Source organism: Gymnodraco acuticeps, unplaced genomic scaffold (assembly GCF_902827175.1).
Source record: "Gymnodraco acuticeps unplaced genomic scaffold, fGymAcu1.1, whole genome shotgun sequence".
NCBI classification, from domain to species: Eukaryota; Metazoa; Chordata; class Actinopteri; order Perciformes; family Bathydraconidae; genus Gymnodraco; species Gymnodraco acuticeps.
The window spans coordinates 4,011,466-4,022,516 of NW_022989985.1; the positions used below are offsets into that span (position 1 = coordinate 4,011,466).

Genomic DNA, 11,051 nt, shown 5'->3' on the forward strand with positions numbered 1-11,051 from the left:
TTCATCTCAAAGTCTATGGTTAATCCTTATAAGTGAGTAACTGGAATGGGAAAATGAACAAGGAAGACAATCTATTTTACATTAGGCACAACAAGCTAATTAACTTAATATGTTTCACTTGTGCATAACAACTTTACAAATCTGTCAAAAGTGTTGCTTTAAAAACATCTATAGCCATTACACTTATTTCAGCATCAGAATCAGAATACCTATTAGTCCCACAGAGGATACGTTTACATTGTTACAGCAAAAGTAAAGAGGACAAATATTAATTAAGAGTCATGCATAACATTTTAGAGATAGAAATTACACAAATTACAGTTCACAAAAAGTACCCATCCAGATGGACAACACTAAGTAGGATACAGTAACAGTATTTAAACATAAATACAAATAATTGTAGCATGTGAAATAGTATGATAGCAGCCAGGGAATTTCAGGAAGGATACCAGAAAATAACGTCTTATACATCAATATAGCATACTCCGTTTTATACATTTTTAGCCAGCATTGTAAATTGTGGCAAAAGGCAACCACTAGAGGGCAAAATGTTAATATAATACAGTAAAATGTTTTCTCTAAGATTAAAGTGGTATTTTCCTGATCAGAGCATTGGGTTAAGGGTTTGATCTTTAGCTGAATTGCTTTGTTGTCTGTGACATTTAATTGTGATGTAACCCTAACCCTAACCCTTGCATCATAATAATGATTTTATTAATATTATTTTTAACACAGCATGCAGATAATGCAAAACAGTGCAAGGCAGCATCATCTTTTAAGAAAGGTAATTTTTCTCCTGTCTTCCATCTTTGTCAGGATATATGATGGCAAATTATAACAACTTCTGCAGTTTTTATGCGCAACAGCGTACTGTTTTGTCCTCAGTGACCCTGTCTGTTGCAGTCCTGTGTGGCTCCACCACTTACCCGCCTCCTCCATCCTAACCCCACTGCATCTTTCCCTTGGCTGAGCCTGGATAGCTGGCACCACTATCAATTCCTTCTGTCAGCATGACTGCAAAATAGCTTACGTCACAGTCATTACTGGCTCTATAAAAGCCAGTGTATTTTAGATTCACTTCGCAGTCAACCCAGCTTCATTCCTAGAGCGTCCCGTTTTCTGAAGTCATGACTTCCATCGGCTTTGACCCTTACTTCCCTTCTTCTCACAAGAGGAGGGTAGTTGTGCGCAATGCAGGATATGGAGCTGGAGGAGGAATAGGATCTAGGTCTGCCTACTCCAGCCACTCCGCCCCAATGGCTTCCTATGTCTCTTCACGCAGAAGTTATCCGACCCATTCCCGAGCTACTTCCAGCTACTCCTCTATGCTTTCAGCTCCAGTATCTGCAGCTGCCACCGAGCTCCGCCTTGAACAAGCAGCCCAGGTCAGCTCTGAGTTCAAAGTCTTAAGGACCCAGGAGAAGGCTGAACTGCAGGACCTGAATGACCGCTTTGTGAGCTTTATTGAGAGGGTCCATGAACTAGAGCAGCAGAACAAGTTGCTGGAGACTGAACTCCTGATTCTCAGGCAGAGGCAGACTGAGCCATCCAACCTTCGTACCCTGTATGAGCATGAGATTCGCCAGCTCCGTGCTGCTGTGGAAGAGGCCCGCCATGAGAAGCAAGCTGCCCAGGACCACAGGGATGAGATGGAGGACGTGTTTACTAACCTCCAAAAACGCTATGAGGAGGAAGTGCTTGGTAGAGAGGAAACAGAGGGCAGGCTCATGGATGCCAGGAAGGGAGCAGATGAAGGTGCACTGACCCGGGCAGAGCTGGAGAAAAGAGTTGGGACCCTGCTGGATGAGCTTACCTTTCTGAAGCGCCTCTGCGAGAGTGAGATTGCAGAGCTGCAGGCCCAAATACAGCTGAGCGCCGAGGTTTCAGTGGAGATGGAGGTCATCAAGCCTGACCTTTCCGCTTCTCTCCGGGACATCCGAGTTCAATATGAGAAGCTGGCAAACCGCAACCTTCAAACAGCCGAAGAATGGTTCTGTGACAAGGTGAATGTGATGACAGTAGGCACTTCTCGCAACACAGAGAGTGCACGTAATGCCAAAGATGAGGCTGCAGAATATCGTCGCCTCATCAAAGCCAGGGAGCTGGACATTGATGCCTGCCGTGAGATGAATCAAGCTCTGGAAAACCAACTTCAGGACGTAGAGGAGAAACAGAGTGCTGAGATCTCTGCACTGCAGGTTAGTGACCGAAATAAAGTAAAATAAAGGAACAGTGCTTGAATTATCCTTTCTATGGAAAATGTATATTGATTTTGGCAATTGAGGTAAGTCTCACAGAGCGTGCAGTGATACCTGAAAGAAGAACTGATACACATCCTGCCCTAAATGTGCTATTACATGTGACTTTATCTTTTTTCGGCAGGATTCAATAAGTCAAATAGAAGAAGAATTGAGGGCCAACAAGAATGACATGGCTCGATACTTGAAAGACTACCAGGATCTGTTGAACGTGAAGATGGCCTTGGATATTGAGATTGCAGCCTACAGGTAAGGGATGCAAGTTGCTTATATATTGTGCTGTAATTGTGGGATTTGACGTATTTACTTGATGTTATGTGACTCTTATTCTTTTAGGAAGCTCCTTGAAGGAGAAGAGAACCGTTTCAATGTTTCGGGCCCAGGGTCCTTCAACGTTTACTCCCAATCCATGTACGCCACTCCTCCATCCTTTCGAAGAACTCAGTTCTCCATGCAGTCCCAGCTAACCTCTGCAGCTCCGTACATGCTGAGCTCCCGCTTCTACTCTAGATCCCTGCCCACAGAAGAGACAATATCCGCAAGCCAAGCACAGCAGGCGGAGGCCAGCCTGCCTCAGGAGGAGGATGAAGAGCAACTGGAAGAGGAAGAGAGGGAGGAAGTAGAGGAAGAAAAGGAGGAAGATCAGGGTGAAGAGAAGGTCCAGGAGAATTCAGAGGGAGAAGAGTTGGTGGAAGACAAGTCTGAAGAAAAGGAGGAGGAAGAGCAGGGAGAGGAAGAAGCAGATGGAGAAGGTAACCGTTTTTAATCTTTTCCATAGTGCATGTGTGTAGTAGTAAAGTAATTCTAACTTTTATTCTCACCTCACATTCTTTAGGAAATGAACAGGGTGATGCAGAGGATGGAGAAAAAGAACATGAGGGGGAAGGAGGAGAAGACACCCAGCCTCAAGAAGAGGAGGATGCTGAGCAGAAAGAAAAACAGGATGATGACGAGGATAAGAAAGAGGAGGAAAAAGCTGAAAAACAAGACGAGGTGGAGGCCGAAGAGAAAAATGGAAAAGCAACTGAGAAAAAAGTTTAAATTGAAATGCTTTACAAAGTCCCTGCTAGCATTGTAGCTGTAGGATGTCTTCTCCGGTGAGATACCTCTCTAATCCTGAAATTAGAAGACATCACGTTGGTGAAATTCTCGGTATTAACAACTTGACCAACAGCATGTGTGCAAAAGCAAAGAATCGAAACAAAATACAAGCTAATCAATAACACAGGATGTTTATGGTCGGGAGAGAAAATGTGGCTTTGAAAAGATTTGTTTGCAAACACCTGTGTGCTTTACTTTCACCAATATATGCCTGTACTCTATGTGCAACACCCGGTTTGAAAAGCCTTACTTCAAGTCCTCACTTAGTGCTTTAAATCCATGATGTGCTGCCTTCAATAAAGCCTTGTCAACCCAGAGCTGGCCCTTGAGTTTTTATTTGTACCAATAAACAGGAACAGTTGCCATGAACTGTCAGAAGAAATAATAAATAAACACATTAGCTGAAAATTATATTCAATGTCGAAGCTCTGTGACTCACTGCTAATTTTATACAGAATGTTGCTTTCTCACCAGAATGTTAATGGAGGTTAATGGAAAAAGAAAATAGATGGCAGCCAAGGAGCCTTTGGTTATATCCATATTGATAATTCAATTCACAATTAACAGGAAGGGAGGGCTGCAGCAAACTCAGCAGAAGACACCAAGCCACACCTTGACGTTAAAATGCTTGAAACATACTCAAAACAAAACACAGTATAAGGCTTCACTTTTTCAGCACTATCTGCCAACACAGCCTCATTATATTTCTCTGGACTTGGCTAAACACAAGTAGTTTATCAGAAAAGAGTAACAATGGCATTTTCTTCTTTATCTTAAGTCAGCAGGTCGTCTCTGCGCTGATGTGCCCTACAGTCTCTGATGGGTGAGCTGACAGTGGTGTTTTTCCTGCTGCCTCAAACTCATCCCCATCACTGTCCATAAATCAGGGCGCACTGAAACATTTATGAGTCAGCTAGTCTGCTGCACCAAAGAGTCTGGCCAAGTGTCAACTCACGCAGGACAGTTAAGAGAGCGAGGGAGAGAGGAAGGAGGGGGGGCAATTTCATTATTGCATTAGGGAGAGAGAGGTTGAGGAGGAATCGAGGGGAGCAAGAGAAAGAAGAGAAGCATATCCCGCTGCCATAAACCTTGACAGAGGACAGATTGTTTTTTTACCGAACAAAAAGGAGGTGAGACCAAAGGCTTTCTTTAGGCATATGCAGAGACACAATCCTATCACACAAGGTAATTTCAAACACACACACACTCATCTCTTCTCACGCAAACTGGTGTGAGCATCTTTTGATCAGGCACACATTGAATTATTGCATCAGCTTATAATCATAACTCTTACCTTCTTTTTCAATATGCAAGTTTCTTTGTTTTTGAACGTGTCAAAGCAATGCCCCAAACGGTTTGATCTCCTCTGTAGCTCCATCCTCGTTGTCCTCAGTTTACCCCAGCTAAACTACATTACCCTCCTCTTCGGTTGCTACAGTAAGACCAGGGAGCACTCAATTTAATTGACTAGAAATTCTACTTTGCAGCGCATTTGGCTCTGCACACTCACACCATCCACCACTCAAACAGATAGCAATATTGTAAATGTTTTCCTATTGATTACAAATACACTAGTGATGCACTGCAGGCCAGATTTTAATACATAAACCACCCTGCAGACAGAATGCTAAAGTAGTGATAACAATTTTCACAAAAGATACAGTAAACCACCAGGATATATCGATACTCTCTCAGGTGCTCATACAGTATCACTTGTGTCGTATAATGCAGCTATTAGAGGCTTGCAAGTGTGTGTTTGTGGTTTGTTGGTGCATGTTAGGTCATGCTGGGACACCGATCCACAGTAAATATAACATATCAAAGCAAAGCTGTATCGTTTTTTTATCACATTTCATTTTTCAGAAATTGAGTTTTGCTCCGTTTCATCTGTCACATTTAGGATGTGAATGGACCGGTATATAAATCTTTTAACTCCCTCTCACTCCAGTGGGCACACACTTTGTCAGAGGGCGAGGGAGGCCCATCACTGAGGCCCACTGAGACCTCCCACACGTACAATACTTTGATGAAAAACAAAGAGCTGAAGGTGGAGCAGGCATCAGCAGCTCCTTTTAAGAACTATCAGTATTACCCCAAAATACATTGTTTTCGTAAAAACACAAAAGTTTAACTTCAACATTCAGGAGGATTTTAACATATCAGTTAACTTCCAAACACGAGGACATATTCTTGATAGTCTGTTTATACTTCACAAAATGTAATCATGTCTAAACCCTAAATATGACACTTACAATTGTTCATTGTCAGGTATTGAAAAACTGACTTTGTACCACTCACCTGCTCCTAGAATTTAACAGCTAAACAAGAAAGGCTGGCTTGGTCCTAGAGTCATGAAACATTGTCTTCATAACGAAAGTGATATCAGCTTTCAGTTACAACACAAGCATATTTTATTTCATGAGGAAATACAAGAAGAATACAATAATTTACTGTTTTGAAATGTCAGAAATGTAATCTGCAAACTAAAGCAGCAACATTTTTCTTTTGCTTTTGAACTATTTAAAGAAACAGCAGATTTGATGCTGAGCTGAAATGCTGCACTGTAGTGATCCCAGATTGATGGAGGCACCTGCAGTAGAAACACATATATGTACATCTTTTAATGAGTAAAGGGGGGAACAAAACACAGAAGAAATGCCATACACGTCTTTGGAAGGATCAACTGTAAGAGAATATTTTAATCTGATCTTGATTATAGAGTTTCTTATCTTTTCTTAGAATCTGTGATATTGCAAATATTCTTTGTATTAAAGTCAAAGCTCCTCTCTGTAAATTGAGGTCACAGGTCAAAAGCTTCTCCCCCTTTCCTGTGGGGGAAGGATCCCTGCCTGCATGCAGTTTGCGAGACAAACAGATTATTGTCTCACATCTGATATTGATTAGGTAAAACGCGGGTTTCTGATAGCTCCGCCTCTTCTCAGGTTGAGGCGGGCTGTGTCTTCTTTTCTGTCAGAGATGGCTTGGTGGGTGCACAGAGATGTGTGAAACGAAGTAATCTCCCCGGCTGTATTAAATGTACTCTTAAATAAACTCTCAGTGCTGTGGCTAAAGACGATCCAGACTCCTTCATTCCACCTCAACATTGCAACACAGAAGTTTCCTTCACACATACTTTCACCTTGAGAGTCAGCCTGAGTATGTTTTTAACATTTTGGGTGGGTGTGCACACTCCTCTGCTGCTCAGGCCAAGGTCCAGACAGAGAGGGTGGTCACACTGCAGTCTGCCTTTTTAGTTGTCAGACAGCTTTGTCTTCACAAAGGAAAGAAAGCCTAAGATAAGAGTTGTGGCTCCCTCTGCTGATCTCGGAGTATCGCCTAATTAAAAGGCTCTGTTGAACAAGCCTTCCCTTTGGCCCGGAAGACAGCAGACTGAGACTATTTCATTTAAAAATATGGCTCTCGTACTCTAAAAATAGATCCCCTCTTCTCTTGGTTTAGACATAGCTTCAGATGGCCTTATGTGTGCACTACAGGCCTACAAAGGATGCATCACTGAGTCAGATGGAGATGAATGAGGGAGCCTCAAGGCAAGTCCTTTCTCATGCAACACAATCTCGAAATGAGATGTTAATTATACACATAATACATATAAATGTGCTTATCTAAGTTACCTGCAGTAGCCTGATTTTGTGATCACGCTTTAACACTATGTTTCTTGCTGTCATGATTTTTTTGGTTTTTGCATTTCTGTGCACAAAAACGTCTCGCATCAAAATATATTACAAGCTTATAAGTAATTCATGTAGGTGTCAATATTAGCACATATAAATATTGACAGCTTCCACCATTACAGTTACAACGTTGACGCACATACAGGATCTGATGCCATGCAGCAAAAGCTAAAGAAACATTTATTTGATATAACAAACTGTTAAAGGAAAAAAATGTGGATTATCCTGAGCCATTAGTCAACTGCAAATCAAATTCTGCTCCAGGATGTTGAGACTAGTGCATTGACCTATCCGCTCAGCTTTGCAGGACCAGGCTGTCACCTGATTCTTCTGCCAGACAGCCAGGTGGATGCCGAGGCCCAATTTGCCTCTGGCGTCATGCGGTTCTGGCAGAAGACCCATAAATCCATTAGGCCCTTTGTCTGCTTTTGTCTCAATAATTGAACCACCTTAGTGGGGGGTGCTATGAGAGGTGTTCAGATCCCTACCACTCACTTGTCTCAGGAGCAATGTAGTTCCTTACATTGTAGGAATTTCACAGAGTTTGGTGTTGTCCCCGACTGAATAACTCTGGAGTCAAGTCAGGTCAAGATCTATTCAAATAATACATTTAATACATATGCATGCTTGACGAGCTACATTTTTTTGCATCCCATTACAGTAAAAAGAACACAGGCATGTGCACTGGAGCATGTAACTTGCACAAACAAAAATGCTCCAGAGTGTAGGAAGGTGGATGGTGAATAGAAAGCATATTTATTATCATTTCAGCTGTTTGTCATGCTAAATGTTCATTCATTATGTGTCTGTTGGGTGACACACAAGAAAAGCCCTTAGGCGAAGTAAACAGACAGTAGCTTCATCTCTATTTTTATCTACAATAACTACAGCCCACTCTTAACACAACACTTCTTTACTTTCATGCAGAAAGAAGTGAAAGCTATCAGTCTTTATGTTCAGCCTCTGTATACACATGTGAAAGTGTTCATATTTACCGTGCACATTTGCACAAGATCAAATGACTAGGTCAAAGATGTACCTATTCAGCGAGTTTTAATGGAAGGATGTCTGAGATACAATCTGATCTGAATTAGAAGAGAAGGGGAAGTGGGAATCTCCTGTGAAGATTCAGCCTGTCTGGTCCTATTGCTAATGGAGCCTTCAACTCAGGGTGAACTCCAGAGTTCAACTCTGCTTGTCAAACTGTCACACACATTAATGCGAGGCATGCACGTACTAACACACACCATCTGAATTTAATGATTTATTCTTAACGATTCTAATGGGGTAAAGTTAAGCAAAGGTAACAAAAGATTTTTTAAATTACATGTCACAACAAAGTGTAACACATTCTTGGGGTTTTACAAGGGAAGGTCTATTGTATGCAATAGCACACAGCAGTCAGGTGATGGCAATATTGTATTCCTTTTTGCAGATTTGATTGTTTTAAACTTTTAAAATTCCAAAAGCAACTCCTCACATCTGATAATAAGTGTGAGAGAGTTTGCCAAACGAATAAAGAGAATGATTGTTGAAAAGGGCATGAGCTTATTTGAAGCCCCCCTTTCAATAAATGTAAAAGCCCAAACAGCAGGCACCTACAGCTCAAACTGAAATAGGTCACACTATTCATGTGTAAAAGCTCAAGCCATAACCTTGGGAATTCTACAAATGGCTGCAAGATACATTTTTAGTAGCACATTTTCAGGATGAGCTCGGTGAATATGTTTGAATCCTTAAGCTGTTTAAGGTGTTAAAAACATCACATAATCCATATGTGTTACACTATAATTATATGTGATGAAAGAAGGCAACAATTCAAAAATGTAATTAACTTAAGGCAACATCTTTTTAAAATGTCTGCATTGATTACAGTTCCTCACATTGCTGTATGGTGTTCTTTTTTTAAATAGCTACGATTTATAAATAATGAGATTCAATAACAGGTTTCAGCTGTGTTGTATTGTGGTATTACTAATTCACCACAAGATGGGATTCAAAGCTCACTATAGCTGAGGAAAAAAACAAAACATGGACATCACCCTGCCGCAGGGAACAACAAAAGCATTGGATGGCTGAACATTATTGACAGCACCATTTGGCTGACCAGTGACAGAAGAAACACACACACACACACACACACACACACACACACACACACACACACACACACACACACACACACACACACACACACACACACACACACACACACACACACACACATGATGGGGTAAACAAAAGGCTAAATGGACTACCAGATCTCAGCCAACAGCTGTAAATTACTTCACTGTGCAGGTAGGTGGGCGTTATTTGTGATACTGGCTGGTTTGAAATGAAATGTAATTGAATTCAGTATAGTCTCACTGATAGACAAGTTTACAATTGCTTTGGTCTTAGTTTCATTTGGTTTCTAAACAATTATAGTATGCGCAGCAACTTCAACTATAGCCTTTTGTGATTATATGATCATTATTATGTTCCAGGTCTTGTTCATGCTCAATTATTATATGATCATTATTATGTTCCAGGTCTTGTTCATGCTCAATTATTATATGATCATTATTATGTTCCAGGTCTTGTTCATTTATGCTCAATCAGAATACAAACCTGTCTCTATAAGCGAGTAATGTGAGCAGCGGTATGGAGTTTGCGATTCAATCTCATTTTAAATTAAAACAATAACCTGGCGATAACTTATTTATGACACATCAGTGATTTATAACTCTGGTTTTAATTAATTATTCTCCTCTGTAAATTGTCAAATTGTGTGCCAGCCAGTAGCTCTAAAAGTGGAGAGCCGACAGCATCAGGAGTCCTTGAAGCAAAACGAGGGACAGACGGGTCAGTCTCATTATAATTTCCCTCAATTCAATTTTTGTTTATTTGAAGATTTATGCGGAATGGCTGCAGAATATCCACTGATTGATGTGCAGTGGCGGATGAAGTACTAAGACGTTTTTTAATGCAAAAGTAGCGACAGATGCGAAAGAAACTTAAGTTAGCAAATATTAAATGTCAAGGTGTCAAATATTAAATAAAAACACCATTTTTGACTCAAAACAAAAGTAAAGAAAAAGGATAAGGTACCAATAAAAAGAAGTACTCAAACAATTAGATCTTAGTGATATGGAGACATTTACAATTCACAATTGCTTTCATCAAATACCTCAAAATCAGTATTGCTAATATTTTTCTAGGGGTGACTATTGGTGCTTTCACTAAAAGTTAACACATATGACATTTGTGTTGAATAATGCTGACATGCAAGCAAATCATACAACAAAATGAACAGTGCAGTGAGTTCAGAAAATGATATTCAATAACTATTATGCAGTTTAAAATACACCATTGAAAAGAAAAGACACCATTGGGACATTACTATATAACATTATGACAGGACCATGCTGTCTAATCTCACAATATAAACTCGATATAATGGCATAGGCCTAAAATAAGCACTTCAACATTTTAAGTAGTACTTATAAAGAAAATGCAGTGGTAGACTGTAAATAAGTAGGCTATATTTACTGAAGTATGTGCAATTTCAGGGGGTTTTACTTAACTTGATCATTTTCTTTACTCCACTAAAAATGTTGTAGTTTTACTTGGCTACAATTATCTTATGCCTTTAGTTACTAGTGACTTAACAAATTACACATTTAAAAAGAGTTTATCAAATAGTAGGCCTACTCAATAAGATGCTTTGTTACAAATGAAACTAGCCAGCTTTTAGCAGCTTTTGAAAGATTGATAGAGAATCAATTGGCTTGATAAACATTGAAGTAATTGTCTCTTTTATTTTCTGGGTGTTTTTTATTTATTATTTAGAATTGGGTCTTTTTACAGCCTCTACAATTTACTTTTTCTTGAGTAACATTTTCAATGCATAACTTTTATTTCTAAAACTGTGGTATTAGTAAGTATATTTAAGTAAAGGATCTGAGTACCACAGAATAAATGTACTTACATTCCACCGCGGTATGTTGTTGTTGTGGGG

General features: G+C 40.1%; 1 protein-coding gene across 1 annotated transcript; it reads left to right on the top strand.

Moving 5' to 3' along the window:
* Positions 1 to 1,027: 1,027 nt before the first annotated feature.
* On the top strand, positions 1,028 to 3,676 carry neflb (neurofilament, light polypeptide b). The gene is made up of 4 exons (XM_034212573.1): positions 1,028 to 2,198; positions 2,383 to 2,507; positions 2,595 to 3,010; positions 3,094 to 3,676. The coding sequence occupies exons 1-4, from the start codon at positions 1,128 to 1,130 to the stop codon at positions 3,297 to 3,299; spliced, it is 1,818 nt and encodes a 605-aa protein (XP_034068464.1). The 5' UTR covers positions 1,028 to 1,127; the 3' UTR covers positions 3,300 to 3,676.
* The last annotated feature ends 7,375 nt before the right edge of the window (positions 3,677 to 11,051 follow it).